Here is a 22,975-nt window from a genome sequence, read left to right on the forward strand (position 1 = left end):
TAATTTTAATTGAACTGCAAAAAAACACAGGCCACATAATGGACACATTGTTCATCTCACCCATATGCCATTCTTTATTTTTCTCATCGTTGTTTTACAGAAGCATTTTTAATGCATTTAAGATAAGTAGAAAATATGTTTAGACACAGACCGCATTTATCTGGGTTAAAGGACAGCGATGTATAGACGCAATTTAAACCACCTCTTCTGCATGAATAACTATACTATAGACTACATGGAATCTCAGACTAAATGACGGTCTGGTACATATTTGGACAATCTACAGGCGTTTAGGGTATTAATTTAAACTCAACGTGCTGCTAGACTAAAACAGGTTTAGACACAGACCGCATTTATCTGGGTTAAAGGACAGCGACGTATAGACGCAATTTAAACCACCACTTCTGCTAGGATAACTATGCTAGACTATATGAATCTCATACTACATGACGTCTGGGACGTATTCTGACAGTTTAGTCAGTTCAGTTTAATAACGGTTTTCATGCATTTAAGATAAGTAGAAAATATAGCCGTAATATAGCTGGTTTATATGATGGCCAAGCGTAGACGCGAGGTTGAAAAGACGTCTATTGCTCAGAGGGCTCATGCACGAACTTGTTACTTTCTTCTGCAGAGAAGCGCGCTGACCTCCTTCTTAGGACTTCCATAATAGCATAGCGCTAAAGACTCAACGCAGCCGGTTCTTAAAGGGAATGGCACCTGGCACGCTGATTGGGTTGATTGAGAAGACGCCCAAAACACACCCATGACTAATTTCTTTGCTTAGCGCCGGGTTTTAGGCGCCCACTACCGCACGCATAATAGCAAAGTGGCCTTGACCACGCCTCCACGTCTTAAGTTTAGATCTACCGCCTCGTCTTATTGCTTAAGACTTATGAAGTGCATAATAGGGCCCGTAGTGTCATACCCAAGAAGACTTGAGGTTGTAATCGCTGCCAAAGGTGCCTCAAAGTACTGAGTAAAGGGTCTGAATACTTTCTGAATGCACTGTACGTACACACACTTAGTGGACACTTTATTAGGAGCACCTTTACACCTTCTACCTTCTCATTCATTCGGCTGTAATGGTGTGGGGAATGTTTTCTTTGGGCCTGTTTATACTAGTCAATCATCGCTTGAATGCCACATTTGACATTAATGCCTATTTGAGTATTATTGCTGACCATGTGCATCCCTTCATGGCCACAATGTACCCATATTCATGAACATGACAATGAGTTCAGTGTTCTTCAGTGGCCTTCCCAGTTACCGGACCCAAACCCAAAGAACACCTTTGGGATGTGGTGGAACTGGGGATTCACAGCTTGAAAGTGCACCTGAAAAATCAGGATTGCATGTATTGCGTGATTCAACATCTTGTAGAATCAGAGCAAAGGGAGGCCCCACCCAATATTAGTAGTGTTCCTAATAAAATGTTCGGTGAGTATATATCATATTCATTTGTATCCAGAAACGTTTGAGTGGCCATTTAAATAGTTGAAACGCCAAATTCTACTCTGGTCCATGCAGTCTAACGCACTCTGTCTGGTCTAGCCTGGTAAAAGACCAGACAACCTGTCTACCTTTCTATAACCGGGCCGGTCTAGAAACGCTATTTCTATGCCCCATCTGCCCCTGCGGAGATCGGTTGACGTGGACGTGGACGCTTCAACAACGGACCGGGTTGATTTAAACTTTGGCAGGGGAACATTTTATCCGACAGTTCTTATTCTACGAGACTTTCTGGAATCTAATGAATAGCGTAAACTTAAAGTGAAAAAACCCCACATTATTTATTTTGATCAAGTCAGCTTGGAACGATTCGCAATGTCTGGGAAGATCAAGAACCGAAGTGCCGCAAACGCCGACTCTATATCTGGCAGTGTGTCCTGCGACGAGCGCATTTTACGGGATTGTCATCAATTGTACATCGATGCTGACAGTGGTGAGTTATCCGCCTCCTAGATAAGGCTTTGGGTGAGCTACTGCTAATGGATGATCGACCACGTTGTTGGCAGTATTATAGTCTCTGGCTGCCAACTCAGCTAGCTAGCTAGCTAGCGACCTCTCAAGCTAACGTTAGCTGTAGCAATCCTGGCTAACCGGGGCTGCGTTCGTAAACTCACTCTGAGAGCGCCGGAGCGCACACTGGGTTCAACGTCATAGAGCGAGCGAGTAATTTGATTGGACGAGAGGCATTCCATGAGTGCTGGTGAGATTTCCAGAGCGTCTTTACGAACGCAGCCAAAGTACTTCACATTCCTCCAAGATTAAGAACTATGTCAGTCCTTATGTGAACCTCTTATCACTGTCAGTTTCTCTTAAAGCTAACCGTGCCCGTTTATTGACCTAACTCGCAACTAATACACAACTAATAATCGTCTAGTGATGTGTAGTCTCATCTAGCAATAATTGAGGATTATAAACATTTAAATGGAATAGATTATGTTGTTAGCCAGGCTTTAGTAGTCGAGGTCGTCATGGTTCAAGTGCAGAAGCCATAATATTTCATTGGATGCACAAGTTCATGAACTTATATATATATATATATGGATATTATATATATATATATAATATTATTATTATTATTATTATTATTATATGAATGTCATCCAGCAAACCACTGCTGTACTAGTCATCACTTTATTACTTTATCAATGTCAGGTTACCTTTTTACCTACTTATGTTACTTATCATTATTGTTGTGTTTTTTGTATCTGAATGCTGCGATGTCAATGTTGAGGAACCAGAGCCAGTGGACAGTAGGATGTAATAAAAGCCATTCTGACTTGCTGAGTCTTGTCTGTCCTCTAGGCCTGATCTCCGTGGCCCAGTCTGTTGGTGTGACGCTCCTTGCTCCCAGGAAGAAGATCACAGTGATGTTAATGGGCAACCACTCTGCTGGGAAGAGCTCCTTCATCAACTGGTAAAGCACTCTAGTTGGGAATGTGTGTGTGTAGTAGTATGCTGCTATGCACTGCCTGATCTTGCAGAGCCAGACTGGGTCTGTGTCGACATTATGCTCTCTGGTACATAAACCTTAGACTAGAGGGACATGCATGCTTCCCCTCTAGGAGATGAGTGATGGCTTCTCTAACTTTCCACTGACTCTAGAACAGAGCCTAAGATGCTCACTGACCCTGTTGATAACTTTCCCCCATAACGTTCCTCTTCAAAGTGCATCTTTGTCTTGGGGCTTCCTTGTGCCAGTTGGCTCTGTGGGAAAAACCCACAGAGTGTAATCAAAGATGCCTTCTTTAATGTCTGCTGTCACCTCACCTTCCCCCAGGTATGTGGAAGAGCACATACAGCGGACTGGAGTGGCCATTGAGACGCAAGGCTTCAGTTTCGTCACTAGTGGGCGCAAGAGAGAGTCCCTCACAGTGAGTATTGCCAGAGAACCTCTAGGATTTCTAGAGTGGTGACAATGCAATGGCCTGAATTGATAATATTCATGATGTGTGGTAGTGGTGGTCTAGTGGATAGTGAGTTGGACTTGTGATCGGAAGGTTGTGAGTTCAAATCCCGTCTGAAACTACACCACTACTAGTGTGCCCTTGAGTAAAGCACTTAGCCCTCAGTTACTCCAGGGGGAATGTCCCTGTAATTGTAAGTCGCTTTGGATTAAAAGAGTCTGCTAAATGGCAAAATTAAATTAAAATTGATTTTTTTCAGTTTTCACAAAACTGTAACTTGACATACAGCACCAGATACGACCAGCCATTGTAATCACGCCTCATTTCACTAAGGCAAGGCAAGTTTATTTGTATAGCACATGTCATACAACAGTGAAAGTTCTGTCTCAAAGTGCTTTATAGAGCATAAACAAAAGTACAACAAGAGGAGAATAAGTAAGAAACGAAAGTGATAAAAAAATAAATAAGTAAGATTTAATAAGCATGGATAAAAGTGCTAGTGTTCAGTCATAACTGCTGCAGAACATGAAGATTTTTTGCCTAGTTTTAAATATGTTTAGAGTGGCAGAGTGACTGAAAGCTGTATAAGGGGCCTTGCTGTATATAGGGTGAGAGGAGGTCTGATATGAATCTTTGGACCGTTTTGTGATTTATATGCAATTAGAAGTACTTTGAAAGACCAGTTTGCGTGAAAATGAAACGAAATACTATTTCATAGAGAACGGAGCCAGCTCTTTCCAAATACCAACGATTGTATAATTGGTTTCAGCACAGACCTGTTTAAAGTTGATGTCATGACTCGCCCAGTTAGCGGTGAGTCACCCATCCAGGATGTCAGACATCCTTACCTTTGTGTTCTGCTGTCGCCTAGGGCAATGCCACTCTGCACCTCTACCCACACTTCAAACCTCTGCAAGAGTTCAAAGGTGAGATTGGTCAATCTATGATGGGATGATGATAATAATAATAATGATAATAATGGTGGAAGCACATGGCTAGATGGACCAGGGGGTTATCAACTAACCTGTGGCTAGATGAACCAGGGGGTTACCAGGGGGTTACCAGGGGGATACCAGGGGGCTACCAGGGGGATAACTAACCTGTGCTTCTCCCCTGGGGATGGAGGAAGAGGATACAAATCATACAAATGACTGTTCCATAATCCTTTCTCTGTCTCTCCTTTTAAATCTTTCCCTCCCCATCTCCCCCCCATCCTCTTTAATTCTTTAATTATTCCAACCCTCCACCACTCCCCCCCCCCCCTCCCAGGGGTGTCAGAGTACCTGGGTACGGAGGTGTGCACGTCCAGGCAGAAGCGCTTCAGCCTGGTGACATTCGTGGACTCCCCTGGCCTGGTGGACGGAGACATGAAGTACCCCTTTGATGTGGACCAGGCCATCATGTGGCTGGGTGGGTGGTGTGTGTGTGTGTGTGTGTGTGTGTGTTTGATGTGGACCACTCCAACCCCCTCCCTCTCCTCCCTCTCTCCACCGTAGGGGAGCTGTGGTACTAGGGCTGCAACAACGAATCGATTAAATCGATAAAAATCGATAATGAAATTCGTTGGCGACGAATGCCATTATCGATTCGTCGTATTTTTTTATTTTTTATTTTTTTTCCGGGTTTTGTTTCCATAACAAACCTACTTCCTGTTGACGCACGCCACGCTGTCTTGCAGCCGGTGTAGGCATCGCGAATCATAGCGAAAGGGCAGAACCTATGACCGGAACCGGAAAAGTGGGAAAATCCGGTACCTACACCGGCGCGGCGTCTACATTTAAATCATGCTACTCAAAAGCCTTGAGAGTGAAGCTGTCTGCTGTCTGGACATGCTAGTGAGTTAGCTAGCAGGGTTAGCTCGCTGCTGCCGCTAGCTGACTGTCACTACGCTGCTCGTACAGCTGTAGTCTGCGTAGCTGTGCTGAGAACCAGAGCACTAATTATGTTTCTATAGAGGAGGGTTACACTAACTATGTTTCTATAGAGGAGGGTTACACTAACTATGTTTCTATAGAGGAGGGTTACAGCTAACTTCCTATTGTTTTATTATATAAGTCCTGCTGGGCTCAGCCCTTCCATGGTCTCCTGCTCTCCATGCAAATGCGTTAGTGTGAGTTCTGGCGAAGCGTCAGCTAAATGACTGTAATGTAATGCGATAGCCAGTGAGTGTTTGCTCGCATTCATGAATTCAATATTGCATGACAAGTGTATTTAGCTAGCTGGCTAACGTCAGTGGTAGAGCAGAGGTGATAAGCTAAAGGCTAGCTAGTGGTAGCCTACCAAGCTACCCGTGAGTTAGAGTGAGGCACTGACTGTCGCCTAGCCTATTGTATGGAGTGAGAGGACACATTGCATTGTTTTGGAGCATATCTGTTATATAAAAACATTAGTGTCTTGTCTGTAGCCTATATTGCACTTTGGGTTACTGACCTTTACATTAAGCAAAGTTATTACCTAAAACAATGCATGTATTGAGCTAGAGTTCAACTACTTTATTGAAACAATCTACCGCCATAGTCCATGGCCTGTTGTTAAACCTATTTGATGTAGCAAAGCCTTTTTTATTTATATAATTTTTTATTTTTTATTAATACTTATTCATTTTGCACATGTATATGTATAGGCCTGGCTGATTTAGAAAACATAAAATACAATTTGCAAAATAATTCATTTTTAATAAAAATAAATAAAAATCCCGTTTTTTTTGTATCCGATTAATCGATTAATAGAAAAAATAATCGGCAGATTAATCGATTATCAAAATAATCGTTAGTTGCAGCCCTATGTGGTACCTAACCCTCCCTCTCCTCCCTCTCTCCTCCGTAGGGGAGCTGTGGTACCTAACCCTCCCTCTCCTCTCTCTCCTCCGTAGGGGAGCTGTGGTACCTAACCCTCCCTCTCCTCTCTCCTCCGTAGGGGAGCTGTGGTACCTAACCCTCCCTCTCTCTCTCCTCCGTAAGGGAGCTGTGGTACCTAACCCTCCCTCTCCTCCCTCTCCTCTCTCTCTCCTCCGTAGGGGAGCTGTGGTACCTAACCCTCCCTCTCTCTCTCCTCCGTAAGGGAGCTGTGGTACCTAACCCTCCCTCTCCTCCCTCTCCTCTCTCTCTCCTCCGTAGGGGAGCTGTGGTACCTAACCCTCCCTCTCTCTCTCCTCCGTAAGGGAGCTGTGGTACCTAACCCTCTCTCTCCTCCCTCTCCTCCGTAGGGGAGCTGTGGTACCTAACCCTCCCTCTCCTCCCTCTCTCCTCCGTAGGGGAGCTGTGGTACTTAACCCTCCCTCTCCTCCCTCTCTCCACCGTAGGGGAGCTGTGGTACCTAACCCTCCCTCTCCTCCCTCTCTCCTCCGTAGGGGAGCTGTGGTACTTAACCCTCCCTCTCCTCCCTCTCTCCACCGTAGGGGAGCTGTGGTACCTAACCCTCCCTCTCCTCCCTCTCTCCTCCGTAGGGGAGCTGTGGTACTTAACCCTCCCTCTCCTCCCTCTCTCCTCCGTCGGGGAGCTGTGGTACCTAACCCTCCCTCTCCTCCCTCTCTCCTCCGTAGGGGAGCTGTGGTACTTAACACTCCCTCTCCTCCCTCTCTCCACCGTAGGGGAGCTGTGGTACCTAACCCTCCCTCTCTTCTCTCTCTCCTCCGTAGGGGAGCTGTGGTACCTAACCCTCCCTCTCCTCCCTCTCTCCTCCGTAGGGGAGCTGTGGTACCTAACCCTCCCTCTCCTCTCTCCTCCATAGGGGAGCTGTGGTACCTAACCCTCCCTCTCTCCTCCGTAGGGGAGCTGTGGTACCTAACCCTCCCTCTCCTCCCTCTCTCCTCTGTAGGGGAGCTGTGGTACCTAACCCTCTCTCCCTCTCTCCTCTGTAGGGGAGCTGTGGTACCTAACCCTCTCTCCCTCTCTCCTCCGTAGGGGAGCTGTGTGACCTGATCCTGGTGTTCTTCGACCCCATGGGCCAGGCACTGTGCAAGCGGACGCTCAACATTGTGGAGAGGCTGAACGAGAAGCACGGGGACCGCCTACGCTTCTACCTCAGCAAGGCTGACGAGGCGGGGGGCGAGTCTGACAGACAGGTACACACGCACGCACACACGTCCGCACGCACGCACACCATGCATTCACATACCAGGCAGGGGGACAGACTACATGTACAACACAGGAGGCGAGTCTGAAGGCAGACAGGTGTACACGCACGCACACACACACACAGCACACACACACAGCACACACACAGCAACTATTCCAGAGGTCATATCGCCCAGATCAGAGAGTCCAAGAATAGTGATCAAAAACAAGTATGAGACACGTCCACACACAGACACACACAGTACCTCAGGCTTCTGAGAGCATGGCTCCCTGGGACAGCCCTACTGCTGTTGACTCAAATACGGGTGGCTGGTGGCTTTAAAAGAAAAAAAAAAAAAAGTCTGTTTTTCTTCTCTCCATCTTCTCTGGCGGCTCTTCCAGAGGGTGATGATGCAGATCGTCCAGGAGCTGTGCAAGAGGCCGGGGCTCAACAAGTGTGGCTTCGATATGCCCACCATCTACGTGCCCAACCCCAACAAGGTACTGTCACCTCCCTGTATAAGGCCTGTTGGTTTCTCTAACAAGGTACTGTCACCTCCCTGTATAAGGCCTGTTGGTCTCTCTACCAAGGTGTCACCTCCCTGTATAAGGCCTGTTGGTCTCTCTAACAAGGTGTCACCTCCCTGTATAAGGCCTGTTGGTCTCTCTACCAAGGTACTGTCACCTCCCTGTATAAGGCCTTTTGGTCTCTAACAAGGTGTCACCTCCCTGTATGAGGCCTGTTGGTCTCTCTAACAAGGTGTCACCTCCCTGTATAAGGCCTGTTGGTCTCTCTACAAAGGTGTCACCTCCCTGTATAAGGCCTGTTGGTCTCTCTACCAAAGTGTCACCTCCCTGTATGAGGCCTGTTGGTCTCTCTACCAAGGTACTGTCACCCCCCTGTATAAGGCCTGTTGGTCTCTCTAACAAGGGTGGAACTCTCTCTCGAGGCAGTAGCTAACAGCAGCCATTTTGAAATTGGATCCCCACTCAGGGCAAGCTACTTTCTGCGGTTGGCTAACAGTACGGACAGTCTTTAAAAGTAGAGCAATCCCAAGTCTGTCAGACATCACATACTTCTTAATGAGTCCTCCCCAGGCCCAGCTGAGTCTGTGCCGTCTCTCTGTGTGGAAGAGGTCCCTTTTGTGTTCCAAATGGCCAACAGAAATCCACTTTCCTCTCGGCCGTCGTTCAATTCCAGCTCGCTACGTCGCCACAGACGGTAGTAGACGACAGTAGAGAAATGACCTTCTGTCATAGTCACAGGATGGAAAATGCTGCCGTGTTAAACCGCCAAATGAAAAGGGCCTAGCAGTGACTCTTCAGATGTTCTGAAGGTTTATTTGTTCGTATCAATTGATACTTGTGATCTGTTTGAACTCTTTTGGTCTCTTGATATAATGAACCAAATCCTCCTCTCTCTCTCTCTCTCTCTCTCTCTCTCTCTCTCTCTGTACCCTCCCCCCCTCTCTCTCTCTCCCCTACCCCCCCCCCTCTCTCTCTCTCTATCTCTGTGTCCTCTTTGTCTCTCTCTCTCTCTGTCCTCTCTCTCTGTGTGTCCACTCTCTCTTGCTCTCTCTCTCTCTCTCTCTCTCTCTCTCTCTCTCTCTCTCCCCCCCCCCCCCTCCCTCCCCCTCTCCCTCCCTCCCTCCCCCCCCAGCCCAGTCGCTGTGTGAACCAGATAGAGGAGGTGTGTCGTACCATAGAGAAGACCATCAACCAGACGGTGCAGAACACCCTCAACTCCCTGGAGAAGGACTGTGAGCTCATCACCGAGGCCATCGCAGACACGCTCAGCCTCGACCGGTATACACACACACACACACACACACACACACACACACACACACACACACTCAACATGTATTTTGCACCAAAAGCTGTACTCTCAACTGACTCGAAAAAGACGTGGGTGCGCGTAGTCGTCGTACTTCTTAGACCCCTCCCAGGTTGACGTGGGTGTCTCAGGCCTGGGCTACACGGCGCCGGATTTGTCTGAAATGGTGAAGATTTGGTATCGTTTGCACCTCACAGCTACACGACTCGGCCGAATTTGTGACCTGAGACGATAACGCTGGGAGGGTGTTTCTCTGGGAGGGTGTTTCTCTGGGAGGGTGTTTCCGTAACGCGGAGATGCACACATGTATTGTGGTTTACTTAATACTGTTCAGCACTTGAGGTTACATTCAATGACTTGTTCTATATAGGCTAAATAAGATTATGAAAGCGGCAAGTAACAAGTGTGCGCACCAAAGGTTTAGGCATTAGGCATGTAACATCCATATGCTGTATAAATAAAGTTTGATTGATGTATGTGCGCATTGCGTGCGACCCAACCATTCAGCGCAAGTCTTGTACTATAAATAGCCTACACTTGATAAACCAGTGCTGTGATATTATCAGTGGTGCAAACTTGTCACCTTTCGGCGAAATTCTACATCTCATCTCATCCAAGTCACATGATGCCCAAGCTAAGATCTTCCTGTCTGCTAAACTCTGCTGCAGTTGAAATAAAACGTCTTAAAAAGGTCTTAAGATGGAAGTAGAAACATAGGAAGTAATAAAATAAAATAACATCTTCTCAACAGGATTTTACAGGGTTCGTTCAAACTATCGTAATTCTTGAACTATATGTGCAATCGAAAAAAATCCAACAGTTTCTGAAAGCAGAGAAGTTGCACTCTCTAGCCATTTAGGGTTATTACGGTAGTTCACCCAAAAAACTAATGCATTGACCTGAGTGTCATGGAGTGATTTGAAGAGAAGCGGTATTTTAGCGGTGTTTTATACTTTAGTGAGTTTCTGTACATATATGATTGTGAAATGTCACGAAGACCATCTAGGCTAGGGTAACCAATCCACCTAAAAGTTTCATCGAGGACGACGATGTAAGTGACGAAGGACTGATTTCTTCTTCTGAACCAGGGTATGGAGGTTAGTTCTAGCGAATTTACCTGATAGAACATCGACATGCTAGAAACGCATAACTACACATAATTAGATGATCTTTATAAGTATTTAGTGATCGTTAAACTGTTGTTTATTATATCGAGTGGGTACTTTACAACTTCAAGTTTCGTGTTATGAAAAAAACGAGTCGGCGAGTGGTTTGCCCTAAGCTGCGTTCGTAAATTCGCTCTGGAAATCTGATCAGCAGTCATGGAATGCCTCTTGTCCAATCAAATTACTTGGTCCCTTTATGACGTTGAGCCCAGTGTGCCCTCCGGCGCTATCAGCGAGAATTTACGAACGCTGCCCGAGACTGTCTCGCGTCCCCCTTTACCTCGCTTCTACCCTGCTGCTACGCTGCTTCTATAACATCAGGATCAGACACAGGGCGAGACTTTCAAAAATTACCTTTTTAATGGCTTCTGTGTGCTTAGACTTGCGTAGAATCGATTTTATTTTTATTTAAAAAGTCAGACCGGAAAATGTATTATTGTCGCCAGACCCACTGCGTGGGAATACGACACGTGCGGATGAGAGACAACATATAAAACAAAACTTGCACACTTATTGCTCGTGTGACATTGGTTAAGCTGCGCCCAAAACCCCGATATTTTGCGTAAAATGATAAGACAAGAGGCCACGATACGATAATTGCCGTAGGAGGCGAATCGACTGTAGGCATGTGAAGTTAGAATTTCTTCAAACTTGCAGTGGTAGCAATGGTCTGTGTGTTTTAGTAAATATAGCGTGTGTGTGTGTGTGTGTGCCATATGTAGTATGTAGGCTATGCAGTGTAAGTGAGTGTAAGTAAGTGTGTGAGTTTATTCTGTTATTTATGCTATTATATCTAGTGATGTGTTGAGATGCAATGGAAATGTATCAAGAAATTGATAGAGTAGGCTAACTTACATTATCATTGTTCTATATGCAACAGAACAGATCACCCAGCATTGCTAATGAAAAGAATCAACCAATGTGAGTCTACACCTCGTTCCAAATTATTATGCAAATTATATTTTTCTCAGATTTTCCTAAATAGTCGATGCAAATGACAATCAGTATAATTTTCAAGTCATATACCGTTAGAGTATAATTCAAATTTTATTGAACAAACCTCCCAATGATAATAGTATTTTTTTTAAAAATAAAAAACTCAAAATGCACTGTTCCAAATTATTATGCACAACAGAGTTTCAAAACATTTTATAGGTTGTAAAGAACTTAAAATGGTAATTTGATGAATTTAGGGTTAGGAGGTCATATTAGGAGGTCATATTTACTGAAATCAAAAGCTATTTCAAACAAAAACATCTTAACAGGTCAAGTTACATGTTAACATAGGACCCCTTCTTTGATATCACCTTCACAATTCTTGCATCCATTGAACTTGTGAGTTTTTGGACAGTTTCTGCTTGAATTTCTTTGCAGGATGCCAGAATAGCCTCCCAGAGCTGCTGTTTTGATGTGAACTGCCTCCCACCCTCATATATATTTTGCTTGAGGATGCTCCAAAGGTTCTCAATAGGGTTGAGGTCAGGGGAAATGGGGGCCACACCATGAGTTTCTCTCCTTTTATGCCTATAGCAGCCAATGACACAGAGGTATTCTTTGCAGCATGACATGGTGCATTGTCATGCATGAAGATGATTTTGCTACGGAAGGCACGGTTCTTCTTTTTGTACCACGGAAGAAAGTGGTCAGTCAGAAACTCTACATACTTTGCCGAGGTCATTTTCACACCTTCAGGGACCTTAAAAGGGCCTACCAGCTCTCTCCCCATGATTCCGGCCCAAAACATGACTCCGCCACCTCCTTGCTGACGTCGCAGCCTTGTTGGGACATGGTGGCCATCCACCAACCATCCACTACTCCATCCATCTGGACCATCCAGGGTTGCACGGCACTCATCAGTAAACAAGACTGTTTGGAAATTAGTCTTCATGTATTTCTGAGCCCACTGTCATGCTGCAAAGAATACCTCTGTGTCATTGGCTGCTATAGGCATAAAAGGAGAGAAACTCATGGTGTGGCCCCCATTTCCCCTGACCTCAACCCTATTGAGAACCTTTGGAGCATCCTCAAGCAAAATATATATGAGGGTGGGAGGCAGTTCACATCAAAACAGCAGCTCTGGGAGGCTATTCTGGCATCCTGCAAAGAAATTCAAGCAGAAACTGTCCAAAAACTCACAAGTTCAATGGATGCAAGAATTGTGAAGGTGATATCAAAGAAGGGGTCCTATGTTAACATGTAACTTGACCTGTTAAGATGTTTTTGTTTGAAATAGCTTTTGATTTCAGTAAATATGACCTCCTAATAAGACCTCCTAACCCTAAATTCATCAAATTACCATTTTGAGTTCTTTACAACCTATAAAATGTTTTGAAACTCTGTTGTGCATAATAATTTGGAACAGTGCATTTTGAGTTTTTTATTTAAAAAAAAAATACTGTTATCATTGGGAGGTTTGTTCAATAAAATTTGAATTATACTCTAACGGTTGATGACTTGAAAATTATACTGATTGTCATTTGCATCGACTATTTAGGAAAATCTGAGAAAAATATAATTTGCATAATAATTTGGAACGAGGTGTAATACCACTACTTGCTCAATAGGTCTTAAAATCTATTAAAAATTGTCTTATAAAGGTCTTAACTTGTTGAAACCTGCAGGAACCCGCATAATTATTTTGAGAACAGATTGCTTACATTAATTATGAGGGTGTTAAGGTCAGGGCCATCGCTACTTACACACGCATCATTGTTAGACCACTGTTAATGCTAGAGCTAACCATCTACGGGCGTGTCACCTTTTTGGACCATCGCCAGTTTGCACCCCTGATTATGTATCGTCTTAGAAACATCTTAGCAAGAGGCACTTATAACAATTATCATAAGGTTTATTTTGCATCAGCTCTTTTTATACAACCTACATTTACACAGATGAATAACGTGTACATGCCATATCTTGGATGCAGACGTAATGTAAGTGACAATACTCTACTATTGACAATACTACCGAATGAATGAATGAATTTCTATTATTTTACGGTACTGTCTCAATTATATTTTAATCATTTTCTGGGTCTACCAGTACGCGCATGCCCAGTGTACCTGAATACGGTTCCGTGTGGCCAGAGATTATTTTACGTGACAAATTCCGACAATAAGAAAACGCTGTGGCCAGAGATTGAAGGGGATCGCATAGCCTAGGCCTTAGATGAAGGGGACTGGGGGGTTGTTTCTGGACAGGGCCACTGACGCTCCCTCCCTCTCCTCTCTCCACCTCTCCCCCCCACCCCCCCCTCCAGGCAGACGAGTGTGACCAACGGGCGGGCCCGCTGTAAGGGCTGTCTGCTGGCTCTGCTGGGCTTCAGTGTGCCGCTGGTCCTGATGGTGGCGCTGGTGCTGGGCAGTCTGTCCAGAGAGCTGCTGGACCAGGCCCTGGGGGGGGAGGGCACCGAGGCGCTGGCCCTCTACCTGGTCAGTCTGTCTGTCTGTCTGTGTGTCTGGACCACACCCTGGGCTGGGAGGGCACCGACTAGGGGTGGGACGATTAGAAAATGTCATGTCACGATTATTGTGGGCAAAATAGTCCCGATCCACGATATTATCGCGAGATTTTTTATTTTTTTTAATGCCAATAAAACACACTGTAATCACTTTAACTTAGATTTTGTTGTATTTTTAGGACATTTTAAGTCAGTAATTCAAATTCAGATTCTAGTGGCACATATCTCTGGCCATAATCCGGGTCCTTAATGTGGTATATGAGCAGGGGTGCACATAACTGGTGCGCCAGTGCGCATGCGTCGCCAAAATGCATGCTGCGCGGCAGATCAGCCGCATGAAGGCGCTTTTGCGCACCCAAAAAAAAAAAAAAAAAGAAAAGGTTGATCACAAAAAATACATCCTCTACCATGGTTGAAATTGAGGACAGTGATAATTTACAGCAGTCAAGAGAGCAGTGATGATGACGATTAAGCTTGTAGCATAAATAAATGCTTAGGCTGTAACTTTTTGTTGAAAAGTTGATTTCAGTGTTTACAGAACAGAGCAGTGCTTAAAGAGATGTCCGTTTATTTCAGTGTGTTTAAAGAACAGACATTCAGTTAGTGCTTAAAGAGATGTCAGTTGATTTCATTGTGTTTAAAGGAGTCTGACAGACTTTCATGCTTAAAGAGCAGTCATTTGATTTTGCATTTGTTTATTTAGTTTTGCACACAATCATTTGTTCGTTCATCTTTATTTATGAATAAATGTCGTTTTGCTAATATAAGTTATCCATGTATCCCTTTTTCATCCATCCTGTGGGACGGGTCGTGACTCGCGAGCTCGGGGAGCACCAAGCAGCATCCCTAGGTGCTCCTCTGAGCACTGGCCCCAAAAAGTTATGTGCACCCCTGTATATGAGGTCAAAATCCTAAGTATGACAAAAATGGCTCAAATAGCCCCAGCCCTCTAAGGGTTAAGAAAGAGCAATTCCTTTTCGGCCAATCAGCACCTTTCATTAACGTACCCACGGAAGTTTAAAGAACGCACTCCCAGTGTTGCCAACTTCCAGAGCCCCTTGGCGACTTAATTAGTCAAAAGCGACCAGCGACAAATCTAACTTCCTTTTCTGGTCATTTGGGGAATTACTGTAAAGCATCTAACATATCCCGTATTCCACGGTTCACGTTACAACCGAGCTCAGGAGAGACGAGTAGGGATACAGTCTATGGCGAGCGAGGGTTGCCGTCTCCTCTCTCCCTCAACACTCACTCCCGCGGCCAGTCTGATAGCAGCCGCGGGGAGCGTACCGTTGTGCGCGCGGCTCATGTGAGGAATTGCAATTATATTACAGTAACAGTCGCTAACTTGACTGCAAAAGTAATGTAGACTAGGCTGAAAAATAGCGCCAGACATTTGTTAAACACAGTTTATTCATAACATACGATTATGACGATTATTCAAATAATTAAAATTCTCCACGATTAAGTTATCGCGGGTGTTTTTATCGCGATTAACGATAAAAACGATAATCGTCCCATCCCTAGCACCGACGCCCTGGCCCTCTACCTGGTCAGTCTCTGTGTGTGTGTGTGTGTGTGTGTGTGTGTGTGTGTGTGTGTGTGTGTGTGTGTGAGAGACTCTCTCTACCTGGTCAGTGTGTGTGTGTCAGTGTGTGTGTGTGTGTGTGTGTGTGTGTGTGTGTGTGTGTGACCCTCTCTCCCCTCCCTTCCAGACTCCTGTCCTGAGGGTGTTTGACTCCCTGACTGTGGAGCAGCAGCTGTACAGCTGCGGAGGGCTGGTGTTCCTGTCCTTCATCCTCCTCATCCTCGCACGCTTCTCCTTCAGGTCAGGACACCTTCTCACCGCTGCCGCGCCACGCCTTTTAAAAACCCCTTTTTCCCCTCTTGTTCTCTTACAAAAGTGTAATGCTCTCTTCACCCTCTCTCCCTCTCTCTCTCTCCCTCTCCCCACCCCTCTCTCTCTCTCTGTCTCTCTCTCTCTCTCCCTCTCCCCCCCCCTCTCTCTCTCTCTACCTCCCTCTCCCCTCCTCTCTCTCTCTGATTCTCTCTCTCTCTCTCCCTCTCCCCTCCCCTCTCTCTCTCTCTGTCTCTCTCTCTGCAGGACTCAGCCCACTCTCTCTGGCAGACAGAAGAGACAGCTGCAGGAGAAGCTGGAGTACGTGCAGGAAGTGGTCAAGACCAAGAAGGTACTGTGTGTGTGTGTGCGTGCGTGCATGTTTTAGTGTGTCTCTGTCCCTCTCTCTGTGTCTCTGTCCCTCTCTCTGTGTCTGTCCCTCTCTCTCTGTCTCTGTCCCTCTCTGTGTGTCTCTGTCCCTCTCTGTGTGTCCCTGTCCCTCTCTGTGTGTCCCTCACCACGTGTCTCTGTCCCTCTCTGTGTGTCTCTGTTCCTCTCTGTGTGTCCCTGTCCCTCTCTGTGTGTCCCTGTCCCTCACCATGTGTCCCTGTCCCTCTCTGTGTGTCTCTGTCCCTTTCTCTGTGTCTCTGTCCCTCTCTGTGTGTCCCTGTCCCTCTCTGTGTGTCTCTGTCCCTCTCTGTGTGTCCCTGTCCCTCTCTGTGTCTCTGTCCCTCTGTCTCTGTCCCTCTGTGTGTCTCTGTCCCTCTGTGTGTCTCTGTCCCTCTCTGTGTCTCTGTCCCTCTCTGTGTGTCCCTGTCCCTCTCTGTCTGTCTCTGTCCCTCTCTGTGTGTCCCTGTCCCTCTGTCTCTGTCCCTCTGTCCCTCTCTGTCCCTCTGTCCCTCTCTGTCTGTCCCTGTCCCTCTCTGTCTGTCTCTGTCCCTCTCTCTGTGTCTCTGTCCCTCTCTGTGTGTCCCTGTCCCTCTCTGTGTGTCCCTCTCTGTGTGTCTCTGTCCCTCACTGTGTGTCCCTCTCTCTGTGTCTCTGTCCCTCTCTGTGTGTCCCTCACCATGTGTCTCTGTCCCTCTCTCTGTGTCTCTGTCCCTCTCTGTGTGTCCCTGTCCCTCTCTGTCTGTCTCTGTCCCTCTCTCTGTGTCTCTGTCCCTCTCTGTGTGTCCCTGTCCCTCTCTGTGTGTCTCTGTCCCTCTCTGTCTGTCTCTGTCCCTCTCTGTGTGTCCCTGTCCCTCTCTGTCTGTCTCTGTCCCTCTCTGTGTGTCTCTGTCCCTCTCTGTGTGTCCCTGTCCCTCTCTGTGTGTCTCTGTCCCTCTCTGTCTGTCTCTGTCCCTCTCTCTGTGTCTCTGTCCCTCTCTGTCTGTCCCTGTCCCTCTCTGTGTGTCTCTGTCCCTCTCTGTCTGTCCCTGTCCCTCTCTGTGTGTCCCTGTCCCTCTCTGTGTGTCCCTCTCTGTGTGTCTCTGTCCCTCACTGTGTGTCCCTGTCCCTCTCTGTCTGTCTCTGTCCCTCTCTCTGTGTCTCTGTCCCTCTCTGTGTGTCCCTGTCCCTCTCTGTGTGTCTCTGTCCCTCTCTGTCTGTCTCTGTCCCTCTCTGTGTGTCCCTCACCATGTGTCTCTGTCCCTCTCTCTGTGTCTCTGTCCCTCTCTGTGTGTCCCTGTCCCTCTCTGTCTGTCTCTGTCCCTCTCTCTGTGTCTCTGTCCCTCTCTGTGTGTCCCTGTCCCTCTCTGTGTGTCTCTGTCCCTCTCTGTCTGTCCCTGTCCCTCTCTGTGTGTCCCTGTCCCTCTCTGTGTGTCCCTCTCTGTGTGTCTCTGTCCCTCACTGTGTGTCCCTGTCCCTCTCTGTCTGTCTCTGTCCCTCTCTCTGTGTCTCTGTCCCTCTCTGTGTGTCCCTGTCCCTCTCTGTGTGTCTCTGTCCCTCTCTGTCTGTCTCTGTCCCTCTCTGTGTGTCCCTGTCCCTCTCTGTCTGTCTCTGTCCCTCTCTGTGTGTCTCTGTCCCTCTCTGTGTGTCCCTGTCCCTCTCTGTGTGTCTCTGTCCCTCTCTGTCTGTCTCTGTCCCTCTCTCTGTGTCTCTGTCCCTCTCTGTCTGTCTCTGTCTGTCTCTGTCCCTCTCTCTGTGTCTCTGTCCCTCTCTGTCTGTCTCTGTCCCTCTCTGTCTGTCTCTGTCCCTCTCTGTCTGTCTCTGTCCCTCTCTCTGTGTCTCTGTCCCTCTCTGTGTGTCCCTGTCCCTCTCTGTGTGTCTCTGTCCCTCTCTCTGTGTCTGTCCCTCTCTCTGTGTCTCTGTCCCTCTCTCTGTGTCTCTGTCCCTCTCTGTGTGTCTCTGTCCCTCTCTGTGTGTCCCTGTCCCTCGCTGTGTGTCTCTGACTCTCACCATGTGTCCCTGTCCCTCTCTGTAGAAGAAGCTGTATGAGGAGTACCTGCGCCAGAGCGTCGGGGACCAGGACATGGACTAGCAGAACAAGCCACGGTTTGGATGGACGGAAAACTTTGGAAGAAACGGAGAAGGCGGCAAACACTGAATTGACCACTTAACAAACATTCCCACTGTAGAGGACCAAATGTAATGTAGGTTTGAAACGTCAGGCTTCACCTCCCTGACTATGCCTTACTGTGCCACTCTGGCGCGGAGCAGGGTGACATGGGAAATGTAGTCCAAGTCTATTGTCTAGTCAACTGCAACATTTCAACGTCCACACCGGTATGCCACGTAGAATGAAGCCATGTATTAGCCGTGTATTAGCCGTGCATTAGACGTGGTATGCTAGTGCGGTTGTTGGAACGGAGCCCATGTCTGTCTGTTGATGTGAACCACAGGACACCTCAATCACCAATACTGTCAACTTTTATAACTTCACAACTCTGATACTGCCTGTATGACATTTACCCATTATGTTTTAACTGACATCATGTTAACTGAGTTTCTTTTTTACTCTTAAAAAAATAAAAATAACGATACGGTATAAACTATGAATAACGTAACTTGAGGACCATGGAACCTGTCTTTTTTATTAAAGAGAGTGTGATTCTGTTACAACCTATATGATGCATTTTTACTGAGCATAGGTGTCCACATCTCGAAAGTATTCAGGCTTCAATCATTCCGGCTCAGACAAATACCCACGATTCAATATGGATTGTTAGCATTACTTCAGGACGGTGGGATTTTTGTATTTTCAATTATGGGTAAGATGATTGGTTCTTAGAAGATGTTCTTGTTGGTTTTTGTAGCACTTTGGGACTGAGAACATTCAGCAGTCAAATGTCCTGAACTTGATGAGCGTTCATGTACTTACACTTGTATATACCTCCTGTTCATCAGTGAGTTGCTTGTTCATCCAGTATGTAGCGGCCATGCTGCTGAGGTTGATGCCATCCAGATGTGATGTGATGCTGACTCAAGAAGCAATGAACGATGACCCTCAGGTCGTGAAGACCCGTCATTAACATCAGTGTGTTTTTGCACTTGCTTTTCCTACATTGTTACTATGTTTCATTTGAGACTATATGAAAATAAACGCACAAATTGTTCAATATAAAAATACTTGTTTTCTGTACAGCAGGGGGGGGGGGTCATGAAATGTTCAGAATAGTAGAAAAGTCAGTCTCTGTTATTTAATGGGCGTGCATAACATAATTCTATAGATTTTTAAAATTAAAATATGCATTCCCCTTGAGAGAGAGAGAGATGGAGAGAAATTTCTTTATTTCGGCAGAAATACTGGTTGTCACTGTACTGTCCCAGGCCCATTTCTCCACACTTCCCCAACCTGAAAGTATGCACCAGTGGCGGCTGGGGATAAAAATGTTGGGTGGGGCACAGGTTATGGGGGCATGCTCCGCGGGGAAGAATATCAACTTTAAAATCTGGATTTACAGTCGATTTTAGCATGAGAATATACAGTAGATATAACTTAATTATTTTTATATATAACTTATTAAAGGGCAAACTGCAAACACAACAAAAATATAATGCACAACAACTGACAAATCAACTGGAATAGTCTTTGTTAGCAGAGTAGACCTAATGTTAACAGAATGGACTTATACCCTTTGTCTATCTGTGCAGCGGTAAGGTGAATAATTCTAGCAGTACTGTCCAGACAGTTGTCTTGTTTAGCCATTCAACTAGGCATTATTTATTCAATGGAGAAAGACATGGAACACAATGCAATTGTGATAATAAATGTGTTCTTTGTTACTTTTTTAATTAAATTAAAGTGTACCTTTCTATTATCATACAATATTTCCTTGAACATGTAGGCTAAACTCTATAATCATACAGTTGTCTTTCTATTAGTTGTTTCTGTCATACTGAACTGTTTGTTATCATCCTGAACTATCTCTGTTGCTCACCTCACCTCAGTTCTTCTGTCTCTATTGCTCTCCTCTCCTGTTGTCTGTCTCTCTGTTGCTCTCCTCTCCTGTTGTCTGTCTCTCTGTTGCTGTCCCCCATGTTCGCCTCAGTGCTGCTAGCGACACCCGACCCAGTGCTAACTGCTTCGTGGCTCTCACTCTCAACAACATTGGTCGTCGCAGCTGCATTTTTTTTTTTTTTTTTTTTTTACTTAGCTATTCGGTTGTTAAGTCGCGACGTGTTTCCGGGTCCAAAGTTGGCTGAGGCGCTGTCTTCGAAATGCCGCAATAATAATAATGATTTTAAAATAATAAAAATATTTTACAAGTAGCAACTAGGAAGTGGGGGCGCGGTGGAAGGTGGGGGCGGCGCCCTAGCGCCCTCTATTGGTACCATATTTTCCCACCCTGCCATATTTTCCCACTTTTCCGGTTCCGGTCATAGGTTCTGCCCTTTCCGGCCATAGGTAGCGCTATGATTCGCTATGATTCGCGATGCCAACGATGCCAACGAAGACCCGTTAGTAGATCTGAAACTGTGTGTTGTGTGTGTGTGTGTGTGTGTGTTTCGCGCGCATCGCGCGTGTGCCCGCGCGTGTGACCAATGTGTCACAGTGTGTGTTCAAGTGGTATCTTTGTAATCATGACACGGTAGACATTTCTAAGAATGTATTTCACTATTTCTGAGTATTTCACTACTCAGTTATACATTTTCCATAGTTTGCTTCAAATAGCTGTTATGTGATAATAAAGTAATAATAATAATAATAATAACATATATTTCAACCCTTTGTATGCCGTATATACACATCTCTGCATTCTCTGTGCCATTATGCTTGTTAATCATTTTTAATTCGTTAGAGTAAACTAATAGGTATGAAATGAAAAAAAAGATTCATTACCTTTAGCTATGGTTAATGTAATAGGGTCAACCATTAAATATCTTCTCCTATTATCTTTTATCACTTTCTCTTCAGAGAATGGTAGAGATGTATTAATTACTATGGCCACACCCCTCTTCTTACCATATATATGACGCATGAAATACTTGGTTTACCAAATCCTTTCTCAATGTTTTGTAGTCTTCCTCAATCAGATGTGTTTTTTGTAGTAAAGCAACAAGATTGAATGAAATGCAATGAATTTATTGTAAATCAATACAGCATGAAACCATATTTACATAAAAATGGATTGACCATACACAAACAAAAACGTATTCATTCACAAATTAGCTGGAATCAAGTAAAAACATTGTGTAGGTTAACCGAAATATAGCATGTCTACATATATATCTTATTTGGGAAAACCTCAAACAAGCAGAACCATGAGATTAACCACACCAATGAGGAGTGTAGTGACCCCCACAAGGGACCGGGTATTGTCACCACCATAGTGGCATTTCTACAAGCAGAACCATGATAATAACCACACCAATGAGTGTAGTGACCCCCACAAGGGACCGGGTATTGTCACCACCATAAGGAGGAGTGGAGATGCTACAGAGCGGGAGCTATGGACAGACAGGATGCGTCAATGGGTAACAGCCGGTCTCCGGCAGGACAATTCCATGGCCAATGTTATAATGCTGTCTAGTCTGTCACCAGGCCGATCCTGGACGTAGGCCCCAGAGAGACGGAGGGAGAGCCTGGCAGTTGAAAGCGTGGGGCCTGTAGCCACATCTAACCCACGCCCATGGAGAGGATGGACTGACTCAGACAGCATGCACGTGTCAAAAGCCCCTCCATCTGACATGACTATAACTCTAGCTAGATCCAGACTCTAGCTGGAAGGAATACGTGAATAAGGCCATCGGTCATCCACCGTTATCGTTTGGGGTAATGTGACCAACATGTAGTTCACACTACTGTTCAGATTCAGTTTTATATTTGCGACTGCAAGCACACTAATTAATCAATCACTCTTCCGAACTGGGAGCCTTGAAACTTGCGCACACAGGGATGCCAAGATTGTCCTTGACCTCTAACAGAAATAAATCATTTTTAAGTTCAAATAAAAAAATTAAAAATCCAGCAATTCTTGACGTTCTTCTTCGTCTTCAATCAGTTTGAATTTAGCCTCTATTTCCTCTCTCTGTATTTTGTCCAATTGAAGAAAAGCAGGCTCCTGGACCTTCCCTTCCAGCCGGTGGGCGTTCTTCTTCATCCACTCCTCTCCCAGGAGGGTGGACTTGCCACGGTCTACAAGACAAAAACAGTTTAAAGTCCTCTTACAGTGGTCCATAGAAACAGTTCTACAGCCAGTGGTGTAGTGGCACCGTTTTCATATACAGTAAGGTTATAGTAATATACAGTATTGGTGAAGAGAAACATACCCAAGTTGTCGTCTTCTGTCCTCTTTTTCTTGGCGTCTTCCTCTCGTATTGTTGCGGCATAGCTGTGGTCATTTCTTATGGCATTGCTGCCCACCACACTGTCAGACCGCTCACACAGAAGGAATAAAATGCATGGTGCAATCACAACTATTGAACTAACAAAAAACACTATTATTTACCATTCAGCATCATGCTCACCTCCTGTTCCCTCTTCCGCTTGTTTGCCCGTAGGACCTCATCCCCAACTTTGAAGTCAAAGGATTTGACCCCCTTTTTGTTCCGGGCCTCGTAGGCCTTTTTCTGCCTTGCCTGGGCAATTTGGATGTTCTGGTGAATCAGAATAATTGTTATAATTTAATTAATTGTCCCTTAAAACATATTCATATTTTATAGCATATATTGCCATTGTATGCATATTTGTTATTATTAGATATTATTATGCATAAATTGCCATTTTTACATCACCTTTGCATGTAGATCTGTAACTTCGACAGTCTTCGCCTGTACATCCTCC

General features: G+C 45.5%; 1 protein-coding gene across 1 annotated transcript; it reads left to right on the forward strand.

Moving 5' to 3' along the window:
- The first annotated feature begins 1,667 nt into the window (after positions 1–1,667).
- On the forward strand, positions 1,668–19,302 carry LOC308152047 (uncharacterized protein). Its single transcript, XM_080524953.1, has 12 exons — positions 1,668–1,945; positions 2,815–2,926; positions 3,290–3,383; positions 4,288–4,342; positions 4,686–4,826; positions 7,319–7,479; positions 7,874–7,972; positions 9,132–9,277; positions 13,734–13,905; positions 15,650–15,762; positions 16,039–16,123; positions 18,173–19,302. Exons 1-12 carry the CDS (start codon positions 1,828–1,830, stop codon positions 18,227–18,229), a joined length of 1,353 nt encoding a protein of 450 aa, XP_080381079.1. The 5' UTR covers positions 1,668–1,827; the 3' UTR covers positions 18,230–19,302.
- Positions 19,303–22,975: the final 3,673 nt, after the last annotated feature.

Source organism: Nansenia antarctica (genome assembly GCF_963989245.1).
Source record: "Nansenia antarctica genome assembly, chromosome: 2".
NCBI classification, from domain to species: domain Eukaryota; kingdom Metazoa; phylum Chordata; class Actinopteri; order Argentiniformes; family Microstomatidae; genus Nansenia; species Nansenia antarctica.

Excerpts from the sequence above, each read along its gene's own strand:
- LOC308152047 (XM_080524953.1), top strand. The coding sequence starts at position 1,828 with ATGTCTGGGAAGATCAAGAACCGAAGTGCCGCAAACGCCGACTCTATA. Across the intron at positions 2,927-3,289 it reads AAGAGCTCCTTCATCAACTG|GTATGTGGAAGAGCACATAC; the intron begins GTAAAGCACTCT and ends ACCTTCCCCCAG. Across the intron at positions 4,343-4,685 it reads ACCTCTGCAAGAGTTCAAAG|GGGTGTCAGAGTACCTGGGT; the intron begins GTGAGATTGGTC and ends CCCCCCTCCCAG.